The sequence below is a fragment of the Mesoplodon mirus genome (genome assembly GCF_964341445.2).
Source record: "Mesoplodon mirus genome assembly, chromosome: X".
NCBI classification, from domain to species: domain Eukaryota; kingdom Metazoa; phylum Chordata; class Mammalia; order Artiodactyla; family Ziphiidae; genus Mesoplodon; species Mesoplodon mirus.
This window is the reverse complement of record NC_138981.1, coordinates 78,243,607-78,264,738: the sequence shown is the minus strand read 5'-3', so window position 1 is coordinate 78,264,738 and position 21,132 is coordinate 78,243,607. Positions and strand designations below refer to the sequence as shown.

General features: G+C 36.9%; 1 protein-coding gene across 8 annotated transcripts in view; it reads right to left on the bottom strand.

The window, feature by feature from the left end:
- PCDH11X (protocadherin 11 X-linked) overlaps positions 1-21,132 on the bottom strand; it is a gene marked incomplete at both ends in the record, with an annotated part of 677,500 nt that overhangs the window by 356,089 nt on the left and 300,279 nt on the right. For 6 of the 8 annotated variants that reach the window (XM_082610668.1, XM_082610673.1, XM_082610669.1 and 3 more), the window contains one exon: positions 11,193-11,273. The exons of the other annotated variants lie outside the window; for them this stretch is intronic. In XM_082610668.1, coding sequence (XP_082466794.1) covers positions 11,193-11,273 — 81 coding nt within the window. The remainder of the gene's footprint in view (positions 1-11,192; positions 11,274-21,132) is intronic. 8 annotated transcript variants of the gene reach the window in all.

The following is a 21,132-nucleotide window of genomic DNA, read 5'->3' as shown; positions in this document are numbered from 1 at the left end:
ATGACAAATGATGAAAATAAAGCTCTGAGCTATTAAATAGTTTGGCAAAGATTACATAACCAGTCAGTGGCAATGCTGGTATTTAAACCCAGACTTGATTCCAAAGTGCAAATTCTTATCCAACATGATATATTGCCTCTTCAAAAAAAGTGTAGGTGAATACCAGTGCTTAGGGGAGAGAAGAATGTTTTGCCTCACACCAGAAAACCCTTACTGAATTCAAGATATTATACTAGGTAAGGAGTCATGAGTTGAAAACCATCCCTGCTCTCAAAGAACTAACATTTAAATGGGAGAATAAGACATGGGCACAAATATTTGAAATGTAATTCTGTGTGAGATAAGAAGCCTTGAGAGGTACATACACAGTGCTATGGGAGCTCAGAGAATGAAGAGCTAATAGCCAGTTGGGTGGATTGAAAAGTATTTCACGTGGTACCTTAAAAGATGAGTACTATGCAAATGGTTAAGCGCAGGAGGAGATAAGGGAGAAGCATTGTTTGGAAGGGGAGAAATAGATACAAATAAATAGGTAGGGAAGAATAAGAAAACTGAAGGAAGAGTAAAGAGTATAGTTTGATTGGAACTTAAGGTAGGCATTGAGCAATGAACCAGAAAGAAAAGTGTAGAAAGACCAGAAAGTGTGGACCAAAACATGGAAACCAGTGACTGTAACTAAACTTCTTTCTATAAGTAATGGGAGACATCTGAAGATTTTTAAAGTAGGAACTGCCATATGGACCTTCCAATCAGTATTGGAATTTAGGATGAAAAATATGGTAGGTCTTCGAGAATAGACAGATAGGAGAAATCTAGGAAAGGAGAGAGGAGATGGTGTTTTACAGCAGTAGTTCAGGTGATGTGTTTTTGCAGCCTTATCGTAAAGAATATGTAGATGAAATATATTTGGAAACTCACTGATGCATTCTTTCTAAGGTAACTCAAATCTGATCAAAGATATTTGGTAGAAACCTGGTGAGAGTTTCAATATGAGCACAAAGTCTTCTGTTGCCCTACTCATTTTTCAATAACTTTAGTTAACAAAAAAGAGCTCTAGATCACAGAGAAGGGCTGACAACTGCAGAGGGATCAGGATGTTCTACAATGTATGCTAATAGGAATTAGCAGCAGGAAATAGCAGCGGGGAGAAGGACTATCTACTGCAAAGTCAAAGAAAACAGAAAACAAAAAGGAAAATCTTTAGTGTTAGAGGCATGTAAACCGCTAAATTGCTCTAGCATTGTTTCCCTGACATTCATTTAGGCACTAACGTTAAATGGGGCAATTTGACATTGTTGTATGTGAGACAGAATGAATTCTACACAAACAAGGCCTGGGATGACAGATTTACTATTCAGATTGTTATCTGCCAAGATCGTGAGGTGAAATACTTCCACATCACATTAAGGAGCTCTATGCCATTATATATTCCTTTTATATATATATATATATATATATATATATATATATATATATATATATATATCTGTAATGAGGGTAATTGTTTACACCACATTTATGCTGGAAATCAACAATTGGTCTAATGATTAGGTCATAGAATAGACCTATGCATGAGATTTTGATAAAGTTTACTTTTGTTTTTACTAATTTTTAACTTAGCTCTAGATTATATCAGCAGGTGTATCAAAGTAACTTAGGGACCTTATGCACTTGTTACTATGAATCCGAGCAAACTCAGCAGTGTTTCCTCCAAGAGAATTTCTTTACTTTAATTTGTTTATAATAGTTTTAGATTAGCCAAAAGGAAGTATTTTAAGCATATAATTTCATGCTGATCTGAGAAACTGATATATAAAATTGAATCAACTGGAATTTTTTTTCCTTCAGGGTATCTCCTATCAAAATGAAGAGACATGGACATATGATGTCTCTGGCAATTATCTACTTTTCCTTTATATATACTTCTGAAGGTTGTCAGCCCACTGAGCTGTAGGAGGTGAATGCCAACTCTACCTTGGGCTTGAAATGATCTGCACCATATCTGGGAGTATTTTAAGATTCCCAGTCATCTCACTACCTAAGTGCAGAGTGTGGTGTGCTACAGTAGGCCATGGAAACTTGAATGTCCATGTTTGTTAATGGCAGTTTCACTTGCACAGCTCATGTGCCTGGAATTTTCCCCAGCTTCTTGTTTTATGTTCCAATCTTTAGATGGGATTGGAAAAAAATAAAAAAAAGAATTGGATATCTGCATATTGAACATCTATTGGGTGCTTGCCTTAGAATATATTGTGTTAACCCTCATAGCAATTCTATAAGAATGATATAAATATCCTCATATTACAGATGTGGAAACAAATTCAAATACTTTATCACTGGCCCCAGGCTTCACACATAGTTAATGGGAGAGCCATTGGCTGGAGTCTTACTACAAAGAGAACCCAATAATATGGTTGCCTGACCATGATTATCAGCACTGTTTAAATATCTTTTCTACAGAACCCCTCTCACTAGTTCAGGACCTTTAGTTTCTGAAAGTTAGTCCAAATTTATCATATTTCCTCTTGGGAATTCTAATTTGCTTGCTGACAGTTCTGTGAGAATCGTACCCTTACCCTAAACGGTGCCCCCAACTCTAGCCCTACCTAATTTGATGTTTATTCCTCCCTCATATGGCCTACTTTTAATTCCCAACATGCTTTATTTGTGAGCCCACATGATAGATAAACCAAGTGATGAGCTTTTAGCACTCTGATTTCAGTGTCATCAAAAAGGTTTCATCTATGATTACAAATACAATTTATTTTGCTTGGGTAGAGGCATTGCTAGAGGACTCATGTGCAGGCTGACAACTCATAATCCAGGTTCCATGTAAAGAAATGATTAATATAGTAAAAGTAGGTTCATCTTTGATTTCTTCCTTATGTTTTGAAAATTGAGACCTATTTTTATTCCTATGAATTACTATTGTACCTAATGATATTTAAGGTCTATATTTATTTTCTACTTTAAAGCTTAATAACCAGTGGATATTAACATCATAGTTAGCAATTTCTTTTCAAAACTGGTTGCCAATATTTTGTAGTCTAAGAGCTGCAGAAGAATGGTCTCCATCTGTTGCAGTGTGTATTCATCTGCTGTGGGTGCTCACAAGCCTTTTATCTGTGAACATGGCACAAATCTGCTATGCTGCTGAGATTCACAAATAAGCCATGGAATCAGCAGGATGTCAGGTCACACGTGGGATGCATGTTCACTGAAGAGACATTCTCTATGAATACAAAAAGAATGGGAGGCAGTGTGCAGTTGGGGAAGAATCATGGACTTTAGAATGAGAACATTAAAGTTTGAATCCCCCTAACACTCGCAAGCTGATCAAACTTAGGTGCATTATTCAACGTCTCTGAGCTCCAGTTTCCTCAACTAAGAAAAGCAGATATTATAGCTACACCTCAACAAAACTGCTGTAGGGACTGAAGAAAAGGAAATAATTACTGTGGAGCACCTAGCATGATGCTTTTAGTAGTCACTTAAAAACAAAAGTCATTAATGACTAAAAGTAAAGTACTCACACCACTAAAGGTCAAGGACAAAGGCTAAATCTTAGGAGTCTGGTCGGAGAACAATGTTGAGTATTTTCCATATGTCTGAAAATAAACGTTATATATAATGTCACATCAAGCCATGTTGATTTATTTTTTTAATGAGGCTTCCTATTGTGTCAAGACTTACCTCTAAAGTTGGCTTGGCATTTTAAGGCCTTCCACAAAATAATCCTAGAAGATGAAAATAACTCTTAAAAGTTCCCAGATTAAGCTTTGGAAAAATTCTGATCTCAGATTCTTGCATGATCATTAGCTTACATTCCCATAGAACATATACTTTTCTCTACAACATGAAGAAATCATAACAAGAAAAAAAAACATCCTAAATTTCCAGCCAAAATATAAGTGCTTTGATCTTTGAGGAAAACATGAATTATGAAGTATGTAGTTCAAAAAAATTTTTAAATAAGTGTATATCTTAAAAGCATTATCAAAAATATCATCTGACGTGAAACCGAGGCTGGCAACTAAAGGAAGTTAATGGTATGTGCACCTTGGAAAATGTTTTGTGGTTTCATGACCACAATGAATTTTTTTCAAGGTACTTTTGCTGCTAATGAAGAAACATTACAAGTGACCCCACTGAGTAGACACATATTGAAATCAAAAAAAAAAAATGCTGCCTAAGTGTAGTCTAACATTTCATGATTTAATTATGCACAGTCTAGGAAGGCAGTTTTCTTGAATTATCTATTTTTTTTTCCTTGCAAGAGAAGCAAAGACACTAGTGTTGACCCTTAACCTGAACATCTAAACTTTTCTTTGGAGTTCTATTTCAAAACAAAAAAAAACCCAATAATACCGTGTGACTTATTCTATCAGTAGTTGTAGGCCATTTAGAATATGAAAGAACTGTAAGAGCTGATTTTACTTTATGAAAACTGATTTGCCAAAGCCCTGTGGATTTCCTAACCATGTTGTGGTAAAATATAAGATTAGTGTAGCAATTCCTTCATCAAATGACTTTACTGTTAACATATCAAATTAGTGATCCTGTTAGCCACTATTCCAAGATTACAAGGTAATTCTTTAAAACCATGGGAATTCTCACACATTCTATTACTGTTAATTAGCCTTTCTCATCCTGCAGAAAGATTTTCATTAAGGATTACCACTGTAGATTTAATATGTCTACAAATTGCATTTTTCTGATTTTTTTCAAACCTCATATTCTTTATGATCCACACATCTTATTGTTCTTTTATTTTCATTCCAGCATCATAACGAGGTCATCTTCCTTTATCATACACAAATACAAGCAGGTGTTCTAGCTGAATAGAAAATTATGTTAGTTTAACACTAGAAAGAGACTCCTTTTAAAATATTTCTTGTCCCAGGGACTACCTTCCATTATTGCTGTTCATTCGTGGTGAGAAATTATTAAAGCAGTTGTTACAAAGATGAGCTTTAGAGCCAGACCCAGGGAGTCTGCATCCTGTCTTTGGTACATGCTATCATCTCTTGGTGCTCCAACTTCCTCATCTACGAAATAGGGTTAATGATAACAATAATAGGTTTAATAATAGCTATAAGTTTGTAATGAGAATTCAATGAGTTAATGTTTTAATTGCTTAAAAGACCACCTGATATGTAATAAGTTTATATAGTTTTGTTAAATAAAAGAAATAAATTCCATTGCCACATATGACTTCTGTCATCTTTCCAAAGTAAATTTTGCTCTACTTTTCTTATTTCTCTTGTATCACTTCACAGTGTTTGCATTATTTCATTTACTTTCTGTGCCAGAGGTGAACTGTGTTCTTTTTAGGAGACATAAGTCATTAGCTGTGGGTGTTAAGGTATGGGGAGTTAATGTCAAGCAGTGGATCCATTCCCCACTCATATATTCTATACCAGTTGCCTAATACTACTGTTCTAAGCTACTTATTTCTCAATGAATATAAGTCGTGATCACAATACATCTGGATTTAATGAAGTACAGTGGCAGCCAAGTTAATGTCTATATTCATAATCAGACTGTCCTCAGAATTGTTTCACAAGCAAGGCCATTGTAATTGAAAGTCATAGAAAGTCACAGAAAGACTCCCCCCCCCCGATATACTAGTTTTATTTTGTTTCAAGTTTTTGACAGAATGTAATTCAGTTTTAGACTTGCTAGCACACAGAGCATTGTAATTACTAAGAATCAGAGGCAGGGAGGGTGATTGGGGTCGGGGAATTTATTATGCAAGGGGACAAGATCGAGTTATTATAGAATGCTGCATTACCAAAAAATAAAAATTCCACATGAATTGGCATATGTAAACAGTATGTGAAAAGCTGGTCAACGTCCATTTCCGAGTAGCTCTCTATTTCCCCTAATACTACACAGATGCTAGGAGGATAGCTACAGTGAATGTTTATGACTCCATTGCTGTCCACTGCACATTGAAAAGCTGCTATGCGTGATTTGATTCCTTTTACAATGTTGTTTAAAAATCACGTTAATTTTTAAAAATCTAACTTGGAACTTCAAGACATGCATCCCAGTTGTACACATATTTTCTAAAGATTCTAAGCAAAGCGCTAAAGGAAATGGACTTACAAGGATATTTCTTATAAGGAAATGGACACTTTCATTTTTATTTTCTTTGGTCAAAGAATAAGTTGGCGTATTTCATGGTTCACAAGGTACTTTAATTAATTGAACAGTTGGCTTTTACAGCTAAGAACCATTCTGCTTTATGGGACACCATTGTAGTATTTGCTTATTTAAAAGAAATAAACCCTCCAAGTCACCATCTGTATCATGACTTTAATTGTCATCTGAATGGTAGAGGGAGGAAATATCAAAGAGTTTAAAGATTTCAATGGAAGAATAGAAATAATTTAATTTTCAGGTTACACTCTAGTTTCAGTAGTTTCTATTCTTAGATTGTTGCTTCTGAAATCCCACAAATGAGTATTGAATATCTTCCTAAATATAAGGAACCATAAAAGCTTATTCATAAAACACATATTTTCTTTAAACTTTTCGGAGGCAAGCACAATGTTTACTAAGCCAAGGTTGGAAAGTCCCTATCTGTATCATATTTACGGTAATTCTATGCAGTGCAATCCACCACTCCATGACACATCTTAAATTTCAATTGAAGTCTCAGACAGTAAGGACAATCAAGGCTTTCAGATATCTAAAAGATTTACCTAATAAAAGAACCTCAAGCAAAATGAACCCACTACAGGGAGACCAGTTCAGTGTTTTGTGACCACCTAGAGGAGTGGGGCAGGGAGGGTGGGAGGGAGATGCAAGAGGGAGGGAATATGGTGATATATGTATACATATAGCTGATTCACTTTGTTATACAGCAGAAACTAACACAACATTGTAAAGCAATTATACTCCAATAAAAATGTTAAAAAAATAAATAATTGTGTCTCCAACAGGATTTTAAGTTCGTAAACAAACAAGAGAATCAGTAATTGGCAAGAAATTAGTAGAATTACTTATATTGCACTCATTTCAGTAGAATACAATCAGGAGTAACTGGCTAGGTAAAAAAATATTGCTCGTAGAGCAATGTCTTATTCATAGAGGAAGAGTGCTATAATAATGTCTAATTTCATCTGTCATCTAACTATTTATCTTAGTCCTACCTCTTGTCACATTAGTAGTTCAAATCTTTGGACGTTAAAGTACACATTTTAAAATTGTGTAATTTTCCTCAAAACAGCTATTCTGAAGATTGCATAGCCTCTTAATCAAGGATACAGATGTGGTCTATCATCGTGTGTTCTACATCCTCACCAATTTTCTTGAGACTGAATCAGAGGTGCAAGACCGGAAAGTCAGTTTGAAATCTGGCAAAACTTCATGAATTCGGACTTGAGTAATTTAAAGATAGTAACAATTTGGACAGCTCCTAGGTTGCAATGAACCTTTATTTAATTAACCATTTCTTCCCACAGGGCAGGTATTAATTCAGTAACTCTTCCTAAAGAGCATAAATTAACACTGTAAAATATAGTAGGATGTTATTATTATAGAACACATGACTTCTATGAATTTCAGAAGCACTCATCAAATAACAAAAGATAAGCAATGGGGTTCTCTTCTCAACCCATTTGGGTTGTTTTTCTAATACTCTAGATATGCATTTATGTATCTACATTTTTAAAATTTATATACTTTGTAACAAATAAATGACATTTGAAAATAACTGTATAGAGGATAATTTATGGTTATTAACTTGACAGCCAAGGGGTCAAATTCAGGACCTCTACGTTATGGAAAATAGTAAGTAAATCAGCCACAGAATAATAAATGGCTAACAAATGTTTAGATTGGCCTCCTCACTTCATTTTTAAATTCCCCTTATGGCCTCTATGAAGAAAACAAATTTGATTGGATTTGTTAGTCACATTTTGAGCTGTCCTTATTGAAGTGAGTAAAAGTGGATTCTTTAAGAATACCTTATAACATAATTTCCTTTAAAATTCAAACTGGTTTCTTTCAGGGAGGTCTTACTAAAATTTTTCTGATTAGCATAATATCAAATTGTCCTATATTATGCTACAGCTTAAATTTAAGTCATATTGTAAAACAGTAGTTCTCAATTTTTTTTCACTCCATGACCTCATGACTAGACAAACATCAGTGGAATAGACAACCATTTAGAAGATGCTTTTTGAGGAATAATTTTACATTATGAAACAAATAAACTACCTCCAATATTATTATCAAACTACAATAGGAAGAAATATGTATTTACTGTCATATTTTCACACTAGAGTCCAGCATAAAATCACATAAAGAAACTTCATGGAATACATATCGAGAAATACATTTTAAGAATGGTTTTTAACTCTTCCAAAATATAGCAGAGGAAGGAACAATCCCAAACTCATTCTATGAGGCCACCATCACCCTGATACCTAAATCAGACAAAGATGTCACAAAGAAAGAAAACTATAGGCCAATATCACTGATGAACATAGATGCAAAAATCCTCAACAAAATACTAGCAAACAGAATTCAACAGCACATTAAAGAGATCATATACCATGATCAAGTGGGGTTTATCCAAGGAATGCGAGGATTCTTCAATATACGCAAATCAATTAAAGTGATACACCATATTCACAAATTGAAGGAGAAAAACCATATGATCATCTCAATAGATGCAGAGAAAGCTTTCGACAAAATTCAGCACACATTTATGATAAAAACCCTCCAGAAAGTAGGCATAGAGGGAACTTACCTCAACATAATAAAGGCCATATATGACAAACCCACAGCCAACATTGCCCTCAATGGTGAAAAACTGAAAGCATTTCCACTAAGATCAGAAACAAGACAAGGTTGCCCACTTTCACCACTATTATTCAACATAGTTTTGGAAGTTTTAGCCACAGCAATCAGAGAAGAAAAAGAAATAAAATGAATCCAAATCAGAAAAGAAGAAGTAAAACTGTCACTGTTTGCAGATGACATGATACTATACATAGAGAATCCTAAAGATGCTACCAGAAAACTACTAGAGCTAATCAATGAATTTGATAAAGTAGCAGGATACAAAGTTAATGCACAGAAATCTCTGGCATTCCTATACACTAATGATGAAAAATCTGAAAGTGAAATCAAGGAAACACTCCCATTTACCATTGCAACAAAAAGAATAAAATATCTAGGAATAAACCTACCTAAGGAGACAAAAGACCTGTATGCAGAAAATTATAAGACACTGATGAAAGAAATTAAAGATGATACAAATAGATGGAGAGATGTACCATGTTCTTGGATTGGAAGAATCAACATTGTGAAAATGACTCTACTACCCAAAGCAATCTACAGGTTCAATGCAATCCCTATCAAACTACCACTGGCATTTTTCACAGAACTAGAACAAAAAATTTCACAATTTGTATGGAAACACAAAAGACCCCGAATAGCCAAAGCAATCTTGAGAACGAAAAATGGAGCTGGAGGAATCAGGCTCCCTGACTTCAGACTATACTACAAAGCTACAGTAATCAAGACAGTATGGTACTGGCACAAAAACAGAAAGATAGATCAATGGAACAGGATAGAAAGCCCAGAGTTAAACCCACGGACATATGGTCACCTTATCTTTGATAAAGGAGGCAGGAATGTACAGTGGAGAAAGGACAGTCTCTTCAATAAGTGGTGCTGGGAAAACTGGATAGGGACATGTAAAAGTATGAGATTAGATCATTCCCTAACACCATACACAAAAATAAGCTCAAAATGGATTAAAGACCTAAATGTAAGGCCAGGCACTATCAAACTCTTAGAGGAAAACATAGGCAGAACACTCTAGGACATAAATCACAGCAAGATCTTTTTTGACCCACCTCCTAGAGAAATGGAAATAAAAACAAAAATAAACAAATGGGAACTAATGAAACTTAAACGCTTTTGCAGAGCAAAGGAAACCATAAACAAGACCAAAAGACAACCCTGAGAATGGGAGAAAATATTTGCAAATGAAGCAACTGACAAAGAATTAATCTCCAAGACTTACAAGCAGCTAATGCAGTTCAATAACAACAAACAAACAAACAAACAAAAAAACCCAATCCAAAAATGGGCAGAAGACCTAAATAGACATTTCTCCAAAGAAGATATACAGATTGCCAAGAAACACATGAAAGACTGCTCAACATCATTAATCATTAGAGAAATACAAATCAAAACTGTAATGAGATATCATCTCACACTGGTTAGAATGGCCATCATCAAAAAATCTAGAAACAATAAATGCTGGAGAGGGTGTGGAGAAAGGGGAGCACTCTTGCACTGCTGGTGGGAATGTGAATTGGTATAGCCACTATGGAGAACAGTATGGAGGTTCCTTAAAAAACTACAAATAGAACTACCATATAACCCAGCAATCCCACTACTGGGCATATACCCTGAGAAAAGTGTAATTCAAAAATAGTCATGTACCAAAATGTTCATTGCAACTCTATTTACAATAGCCAGGACATGGAAGCAACCTAAGTGCCCAACATCGGATGAATGGATAAAGAAGATGTGGCACATATATACAATGGAATATTACTCAGCTATATAAAAAAATGAAATTGAGATGTTTATATTGAGGTGGATGGACCTAGAGTCTGTCATATACAATGAAGTAAGTCAGAAAGAGAAAAACAAATACCATAGGCTAACACATATATATGGAATCTAAGAAAAAAGAAAAAAAAATGTCATGAGGAGCCTAGGGGTAAGATGGGAATAAAGACACAGACCTACTAGGGAATGCACTTGAGAATATGGGGAGGGGGAAGGGTAAGCTGTGACAAAGTGAGAAAGTGGCATGGACATATATACACTACCAAACCTAAAAGAGATAGCTAGTTGGAAGCAGCCACATAGCACAGGGAGATCAGCTCGGTGGTTTGTGGCCATCTTGAGGGGTGGGATAGGGAGGGTGGGAGGGAGGGAGGGAGATGCAAGAGGGAAGAGATATGGGAACATATGTAAATGTATAACTGATTCACTTTGTTATAAAGCAGAAACTAACACACCATTGTAAAGCAATTATACTCCAATAAAGATGTTAAAAAATTAAAAATAAAAAATAAAAAAATAAAAAAGAATGTTTTTTATACATTCATTAAAATCAAGTAAAGGGAAATATCAAGTGTTTCCTTTCATACCTGTGGTTGGGGATGAGTCCAGATCTCCACAGTAGTTGTCTTTTTCATGGGTGTGCGAGATCGTATAACCTCTTTCATTGGCTTTACAAGGGGAACAAAAAGAAGTATTTTTGTTTGTTGAAAGTGAAAAACATAGTACATTGCACACATGCATCAAACACAGGTAAGTAAAATAGTGCCTGGGTAAATATCTCTTTCTAGGCATTGTAGTTATTGAGGACTTACAATGTGATAGGCACAGCTCTAGGTACTGGGAATAAACAAGAGAAAAAAGAAAAGAAATTCCTTTTCCAACGGAGCTTATAACCCAGTGTTACATTTAAGAGTTCCGTTAAACATTTGAAAGCAATTGTGGAGGGCATTTTAAAACATTTAAATGGCCGAAATTTAAGTTGGAGAGACTTTCAGTCCAATGCTTTTACAACTCAATGTCTTCCACAGCTTGCATTTGCAAATTTACAGTGTCTGAAATTAAAATCTATCCTGTGCATGCCACCACATCACAAATTTGCTATCTGTCATATAAAGATATTTAACAATTGTTATAAATGCCAAGAAATTTATGAACCAGTATAGAGATACTAGCATACCAACCCAGAATAATTATCAATATTTTGAAAAGATGATGTCTATATCCATTTTATTTTCTTCAGGACAGAGAGTATATTATCTGTTTTAAAAATATTGAATGTATACTCTACAAATTTCTTTGTATGTGATTTTAGTATATGGGGGAAAGGGTTTGGTTAAAAAGTTATCCTTTTATCTAGCCAAGGGAGAAATTTTTCAAGGAAGCTAAGAAAACCCAGTTCAGTGACTGTTGGAATCTCATGGGCTATAATAGCAGAATAGAGTAGCAGTGACAGAGACCTTATGTCACACTCTCAAGACTTCATACTGATGTTTGGTGTACTACCAATTAGAGTTATGTAATTATTACTTGACAGGGTTTTGAGGGGGAGCATATTTGCCACCCCAAAATATGTTTCTGGCATAAGGATTATTTTAGGCTGATTATTTTTATGAAACAGCAGACATAAGAAAAGCTCTGAAAACCAAGAGAAGTTACCCTTTTGTAGAGGATATTTACGTTTATAAGGGAAATCTCCATTTGTAAGTGTGTCTCTCTCTCTGTACCAGGAAGTGAAGGATGACTAAATCTCTAAAACTTTTTTCAGTGAAGTAGGCAACAGACCTAAATCTGCACAACAATCTTACCCTTGATTATTGTGCTTTTCCTCATAGCCTCCCATAACTGGCTCCCCTGCCCCCAACATCTTCTTTGTCTTTATCTGAAGATGGTATTTAAGGTGATGGCTTGGGCCGTTTCAGATAGTTACTCAGATTTCCTGGGTATCTCTCACATATACAGGAGGGATACATGTTATTAAACTTGTCTGTTTTTCTCCTGTTAATCTGTCTTTTATTATGAGGTTGGGGGGAGGGTCTCAGCCAAGAATCTGAAAGCGTGGAGGAAAAATTATTTTTCCTCCCCCACAGTTTTAAGTGCCCCATTCCTATTGCCTTACGATGACAGTTTATTTTTTATATTTTTATTATTCCTGCATGCCCATTAGTTCAAATCAAGAAAAGAAGATGGGCTTCCCTGGTGGCACAGTGGTTGAGAGTCCACCTGCTGATGCAGGGGACACGGGTTCATGCCCCGATCCAGAAAGATCTCACATGCCACAGAGTGGCTGGGCCCGTGAGCCATGGACGCTGAGCCTGCACGTCCGGAGCCTGTACTCCGCAACGGGAGAGACCACAACAGTGAGAGGCCCGTGTACCACAAAAAAGAAAAAAAAAAAGAAAAAAAGAAGAGACAGTCAGGGTCCCCTGGTGGTGCAGTAGTTAAGAATCCACCTGCCAGAGGCTTCCCTGGTGGCGCAGTGGTTGAGAGTCTGCCTGCCAATGCAGGGGACACAGGTTCGTACCCCGGTCCGGGAAGATCCCACATGCCGCGGAGCGGCTGGGCCCGTGAGTCATGGCCGCTGAGCCTGTGTGTCTGGAGCCTGTGCTCCATAGTGGGAGAGGCCACGGCAGTGAGAGGCCTGTGTACCGCAAAAAAAAAAAAAAAAAAAAAAAAAAAAGAATCCACCTGCCAACGTGGGAGACATGGGTTCAATCCCTGGTCCGGGAGGATCCCACGTGCCGCGGAGCAACTGGGCCCGTGTGCCACAGTTGCTGAGCCTGCAATCTGGAGCCCGAATGCCACAGCTACTGAAGCCCGTGTGCCTAGAGCCCATGCCCTGCAGCAGGAGAAGCTACCACAGTGAGAAGTCCATGCACCACAACAAAGAGTAGCCCCTGCTTGCTGCAACTAGAGAAAGCCCTCACACAGCAACGTAGACCCAATACAGTCAAAAATAATATATATATATATATATATATATATATATATATATATATATATATATATATATATATAAGAGACAGTCAGATGTGGAACATAACATTTTTAAGGCCCAGTTGAGCAAGAATTATTTTGTTATCATTTAAATGGCAAATAGTGTTTATTCTGCAATGACACTATAGCTGTGACAAAAAGAATGCAATACACATTAATATTACAGACTAAGCACTCACTCCAATATTCAAACTCACAGTAAAGCAACAGTTAGAAGAATTAGAAAATTAAAATGAAAGGTCTCATCATAGCAGAATTTCATCACAAAAATAAATGAAAATGAGTGACAAAAGTAAGTTTCTGAAAAGCTAATTTGTTAGCCAAACAGAGAGAACTACTCACTGATGGCGAGTTATTAAACAGGGTTTGCTTACAACAATCAAAGAAATACATCTAGAGAAAACAAACTTAAGACTATTAGCGTTTCACCAAGTACAGTTACTCAAAAAGCTGAGAACATTGAGAGCAACAGCAATGATAAATTTAAAAAAAAAAGGGAAAATGGTATGGAGTGTTTTTCCTTCCTGAGTTAACAGATGTTACCAACAATGCTTAATTGCTGTTACTTGATTGAGGAAGTGATACCAAGTTTGAAGAGACTGAAAAATTAGCCTCTATGAATGAATTGTCTGTGTGGAACAGAACAGGTAAGAATATTTTCAAAGAATTTGACAATACACTAATTCAGTAAAACCTGATGTGGGATCTGTTAAGGTGTATTGCAACTAATAGTGGGTGAAATGTATGTTGCACAGAAAAAAAGTTTAGCTGGACAAAAATACAATACTTTGGAAAACATAAGGTGTTCAAAGCCTATGGCTGTTTATTGTATTACACATCAGCAAGTACTTTGTGCAAAATATTTGAGTCTATCATGTGTTATTGAACTAGGAGTGTCAATAGTGAACTTCATTCACTATTGCTAATGGAACTATTGTCATTCTGTGAACGTTTATCAAAATTGTAAGTTGAATATCCTGACTTGCCTTACCATACAAGCAGTTGGATGGCTTATAAGTGGCAAAGGTTTATTTTTGAGCTCAGAGCCAAGACGGAAATTTTGCTGAATGAGAAGTACACTTGACCACTATTATTGAATGCTGAATCACTCTGGCAATTAGTTTTTGTTGCAAACTTGATAACGTCTTGATAAATCAACCTAAAATTGTAAGGTAAAAGAGTGATTATGTGCAAAATTTATACTGCAGTAAAGTCACTCTGATGACAACTAAAATTGTTTGAGTCACAAGTAATGGTAAGTTACTTTATACACTCCAGCCCTGTAGAAGTTAAAACAAGAAGCAAAATTTCCATTTGTGCACAAACTCAAATTTTCAATAGGTTGCAATAAATATGGAATTGAGGAGCTTTTATCTGTCAATTAGAAATGATTAATCTTCAATGTAATGGCATGCTAAATGGCAGATATGAAGAAAAGAATCTAATACAGTTCTTCACAAGCCTTCCAAGGATAGATATGTTGAGTTAAATCTATATGCTTGTGGATTGATATCAGTATTGGGCAGTACCTATCTGTGTGAAAAGACATTTTCCGAGATCAGATATACAAGACCATTCATTTCATTAGTAGTTCTCTATTACATAAAACATTGTACTCATTATTATTACACTTGATGGTTTGAATATCATCAATTGAAATTTTGGGGGAATTTGGTTTCTCTTTTGTTATATATAAAACCTACTGAAACTGAGCAGGACCCTGTGGGGCTCCTGGGCACAAAAGCCTTTCTGCTTTCCCTGTTTTTTGTTTGTAGGAAATAAGCTTCATTCAGGTTCCATGACCATCCCTAGTTCCAAAGGGTAGGTTCAAACAGTTGTTAATCATGGAAGGGAGAGGATTGGGAGACAAAGGAGGAGCAGTCAAGAAACGATAGTGCAGCTTTGGGGCAGGGTCCTCTTACCCCCTCAAGAGATATACATAACAATATCTTTGACCTCTTCTGCAGAACTAAAACCCCCACCAAATGGAAGATGTTAACTACTTGATGAAGCATTCTTCATTCCAGAGAAAAGGTCACAGTTTGATAACCTCCAGAAACACAGAAGCCCGTCACAAGACCACGGTGATGCCAGATGATCTCTGGATTGAAGGAATGCAAGCCCTGCATGCACCATGATCCTTATCAGCAACACTGCCCCCCTTGAACCATTACTATAAAACTCCTTACAAGACCCCATGGGTTGGGACACATAGTTTTCAGGGCATTAGCTTATTGTGGCCTCCTTCACCTGGCAAAGAAATAAAGCTATTCTTTGCTACTTCACCCAAAACTCTGTCTCCAAGATTCAATTTGGTGTGACAGAGGTCAGGTTTCAGCAACACTACTCTGGCCCTTTACAGAAAAAGAGTGCTGACTTCTGATCTAAAGGAAAAGAAAAGACAAACTAATAACTGTAATTAATGGACAAGTCTATGAAATAAGTAAAGTCTGGTAGACTCTAGATGCAGAGGGTGAAGAGAATACTTTTTTTGGCAGAGAGAGCAATATGGTCTAAGGTAGGGAAGTCCAGGATGTTGTCTATATGACTGAAGATGTAACTGAATGATGGGACAGATGTATGAGAAAGTGAATTAAGCACATATTCCTGATGGACTTGCAAAGTCAGCTGGTGATTTTATAGTTATATACTAAGCAAAGAGGAAATTCTCAAATGTATTTGAAGAAAGTGTCCTGTGCTACAGTAGTTTCTAAGCAGATTTGTGCTCAGGTCTCAGATTTAACCTTATTTTTTAGAACAAGTCTACTAGAGTTGCATTTCCTATGCACAGTTTAAGAATGTGATTTTAAAATTTTCTGTCAATTGTGAGCAGTTTTATGTCTGTCTGTGTGGCAGTCTGTCAAATGTATCATGCCACATTGTAGGGTAGCAAAATTTGCCACCCCAAAACTTATCTTTTTGACATGAGGATTAATTTAGGCTGGTTATTTTGAAGAAACAGAAAGCTCAGGAAGTTTTTCTTGTTCCTTCCCCCTTTACTGCCTAAAAGCATTTAGATGAAGGGCCTATTCACAGAATAGAGCTATCACAAGAGATATTTGCAAAGAATATAAGCTTGGTGAGGTGGAGGAAACTCAGCAGGGCCTAGAGATCAGAGTCCACTCTGTGTCCCATCCTCCCTGCTTGCCCCAGCAAACATTTGTTTACCAAACATTTGCTTTTACATCTCCATGTCAATTGCCTTCCTTAGCATCAAAGCCCCAAACCACTACCCCCAACATCCTTCTTTGTCTATAGTTGAAGATGGTATGTAAGATGAGAGTTTCAGGGCTTCCCTGGTGGTGCAGTGGTTGAGAGTCTGCCTGCATATGCAGGGGACACGGGTTTGTGCCCCGGTTTGGGAAAATCTCACATCCCACATGCCGCAGAGCGACTGGGTCTGTGAGTCATGGCCGCTGGGCCTGCGCATCCGGAGCCTGTGCTCCGCAATGGGAGAGGCCACAACAATGAGTGGCCCACGTATCGCAAAAAAAAATAAAATAAAATAAAGATAAGAGTTTCAGCCATTTTGGTGAGTTACCCAGTTTTCTGGGATCTCTCCCATGTACATATGTTATTAAATTTTTGTTTTGATTTTCTCCTGTTAATCTGTCTCAGGTCATTTTAACTCTTAGAACAGCCAGAAGAACTTAGAAGGACAGAGTAAAATTTTTTCCTACCTGACAACATTCAAATGTGCATTAAATTAAATAGGGATAGTATATTAGGTGGTTAAATGCTTAAAGCTATGTGGATGTATCTTGTCCATTTAACTTTGACAATTAAATATCTCTATTGTATAATATGCTTCAATATTCAACTATTAGGAAAAGTTTATTGAATTATATTGTGCACAAAAATAACAATTTAAAGGTGAAATAATACTCCCACCCCTAACAATGCTCTTTCCATTACTCTTTCCCCTTCCAGCAAACCCCAGAGTTTTAATATTAATAACTAAGAAATGGTCTAATAAAATAGCTCCAATATACAGAATTGCTGAGGATTAACTATAATGCAAATGAGGGAAATGGCAGTTCTAGGAAATACTAGTGTTCAAAAAATCTATGCTTGACCTTTTTAATAAAACAAAATATGGTTCATCATTGACATCTGAAAGATAAGATGCAGATCTATGTTTCTGTTTCTTTACATGTACCACATACTGAACCAAAATGTATCTTCCCTTTTATGGAATCAGATGTCAAGCTGTCAAGTAAAGAGTCAAGTGCTTTATAATAATCACTGTCTTTACAGATTTAAACCTCATTTTAATCCAGTTCATATTAAGACAGTGCTCAATAGTGAAAAATGAGAAGTACATCTTATTGTTGATTGTAAAGAGTTGTGAGAAGTGTCACTGGTATTATTACTAAAAATTAAAAAACGAATACTTCCAAGAGGATGGACAGATATTGGCTCTTCTTATCATTCTTGAATCAGATATTACTAGTTCATAGTTTAGACATTGGAAGGGAATTCAACTTTATTTAAAAACGTATTAAATCCATTAGACACTAATATTTCATCAGTGATGCCCTGTTGATCTAATGAAATAGTCATACATGAAAGAAAATAAAGTGTTCATTTATCTTATTTCACCTTTCAGAATCCAGAAATTTTATGCCTTAAAAACTTGTCTATAGTCTGCTTGAATGATTTTATCTATGAATGTGGGAAGAGTCTGGCTAATAAGGACCTCTGAATCAGAGTAAATGTCCCAAACTGTATTAAATCTCCCCGAATATTTTGTCTCAGGCAAGAAGTAAGGAAATTTTCAACCAAATTTACATTCACAGAAATGTGAATTATAGCCCAAAATATACACAGTGATATAGTTTTTGTGATAAATGGGAAAATATTTTTGGCTGCCAAAAGATTTAGTTTTAAAAAAAAATAATAGGACACTGTTACAGGTGACCTACAAGAATAAAATTCACTTCCCCAACTGTGACTGCCTTACAGAAAAGGCTTATGAAGCAATATAATTTGATTTAAACTTCTAAATATGACAAGGCCTTCTAAATGTTCTTCCCAAATGTTTTCCTGACAGTGTCGCACAGAATCTGAGATTCAGGAACTTAACATATTAACTGCATACCTTAACCTGACTAATCCCCAAACTACTGGGTCAGGCAATCCCAGACTGATTCTGTGATTGTTTTAGGTTGAAATGCGGAATGCATCCTTTATTCTCCCTCTTGGGAAATTTTATTGCCACTTTAATCTAATGGTAAGAAAATCATAGTTAGAATAAGATCATGATATTTCTGACTAGTCTCAACATTACATTATTGTTTCAAAATCTAGCAGAAAGAGAATCCAGAGGAGCTTCAGTGATTCAGCAATCACATTTCTTTCTCAAAGGTTGCAGGTTTCCCACTAGAAATGTAAGTATGCTTCCATTTTCTTGGTAATGGTATGCAACCCAAGAATCTCAGATTTTGCAGAAATGTGACATTCTAAGTTGTCACAATCATCCTTTTATTTTAGCTACCAAAGACTACAAGTTAATTTAACTGATAGATTATTGTTATTTTATTGCCATATATTAGACACATTGACAGGTTAGGGAAAATGTCTTCGCAAACTAGCATATAAGACATTTTTGGAAAGTCTTATGTAATATCTACCACAATGATATATGCCTAAAGACATGTAAGTATGTGGGTGAGGCTTATAGTGATAATATTTATAAAACTTTTCCCTCATTCTCATTTACTTCCTTAAAATAAATCCAAATCCTTACTATGGGGATAATATCCATCAAAACTATGGCAAACATTTACATATATAAAGTGAAATTTGATCCTTATTTTTGCCCATGATATATTTACTTGAAGGATTTTGTGTTAAAAATGTTGGCAGAGGGGAGCTTCAAGATGGCAGAAGAGTAAGATGTGGAGATCACCTTCCTTCCCACAAATACATCAGAAATACATCTACAAGTGGAACAACTCCTACAGAGAACCTACTGAACGCTGGCAGAAGACCTCAGACCACCCAAAAGGCAAGAAACTCCCCACGTACCTGGGTAGAGCAAAAGAAAAAGAATAAACAGAGACAAAAGAATAGGAAGGGGACCTGCACCAGTGGGAGGGAGCTGTGAAGGAGGAAAGGTTTCCACACACTAGGAAGCCCCTTTGCGGGCAGAGACTGTGGGTGGCAGAGAGGGGAGCTTTAGAGACACAGAGGACAGCACAGCAACAGGGGTGCAGAGGACAAAGCACAGAGATTCTCTCACAGAGGATCGGTGCCGACCAGCACTCACCATCCCTAGAGGCTTGTCTGCTCACCTGCCGGGATGGGTGGAGGCTGGGAGCTGAGTCTCCAGCTTCGGTGGATCCCAGGGAGAGGACTGGGGTTGACTGCATGAACACAGCCTGAAGGGGGCTAGTGCGCCACAGCTAGCTGAGAGGAAGTCCAGGATAAGGTCTGGAACTGCCAAAGGGGCAAGAGACTTTTTCTTCCCTCTTTGTTTCCTGGTGCGTGAGGAGAGGGGATTAAGAGCGCTGCTTAAAGGAGCTCCTGAGATGGGCGCGAGCTGTGGCTAACAGTGCAGACCACAGAGACGGGCATGAGATGCTAAGGCTGCTGCTGCAGCCACCAAGAATCCTGTGAGCAACCACAGGTCACTATCCACATCTCCCCTCCCAGGAGCCTGTGCAGTCCACCACTGCCAGGGTCCCGTGATCCAGGGACAACTTCCTCAGGAGAACACATGGCATGTCTCAGGCTGGTACAACGTCATGCCGTCCTCTGCCACTGCAGGCTCAGCCCACATCCGTACATCTCCCTCCCCCCGGCCTGAATGAGCCAGAGCCCCCGAAACAGCTGCTCCTTTAACCCTGCCCTGTCTGAGCAAAGAACAGACACGCTCAGGTGACCTACATGCAGAGGCAGGGACAAATCCAAAGCTGAACCCCGGGAGCTGAGCAAACAAAGAAGAGAAAGGGAAATTTCTCCCAGCAGCCTCAGGAGCAGCAGATTAAATCTCCATAATCAATTTAATGTACACTGCATAAGTGGAATACCTGAATAGACAACAAATCATCCCAAATTGAGGAGGTGGACTTTGGGAGCAACCATATATATACAGTTTTTCCCTTTTTTCTCCTCTTGTGAGTGTGTATGTGTATGCTTCTGTGTGTGATTTTGTCTGCATAACTTTGCTTTAACCATTTGTCTTAGCATTCTGTCTGTCCTTTTATTTTTTCCTTTTTTTTTAGTATAGTTTTTAGCACTTGTTATCATTGTTGGATTTTTTTTTTTTTTGGTTTGGTTGCCCTCTTCTTTCTTTCCTTCTTTTTAAAATTAATTTTTAATTTTTTAATAATTATTTTTTATTTCAATAACTTTATTTTATTTCATTTTATTTTATTTTATCTTTTTTATATCTTTCTTTTTTTTTCTCCCTTTTATTCTGAGCCATGTGGATAACAGGCCCAGCCAGGTGTCAGGGCTGTGCCTCTGAGGAAGGAGAGCCAAGTTCAGGACATTGGTCCACAAGAGACTTCCCAGCTCCATGCAATA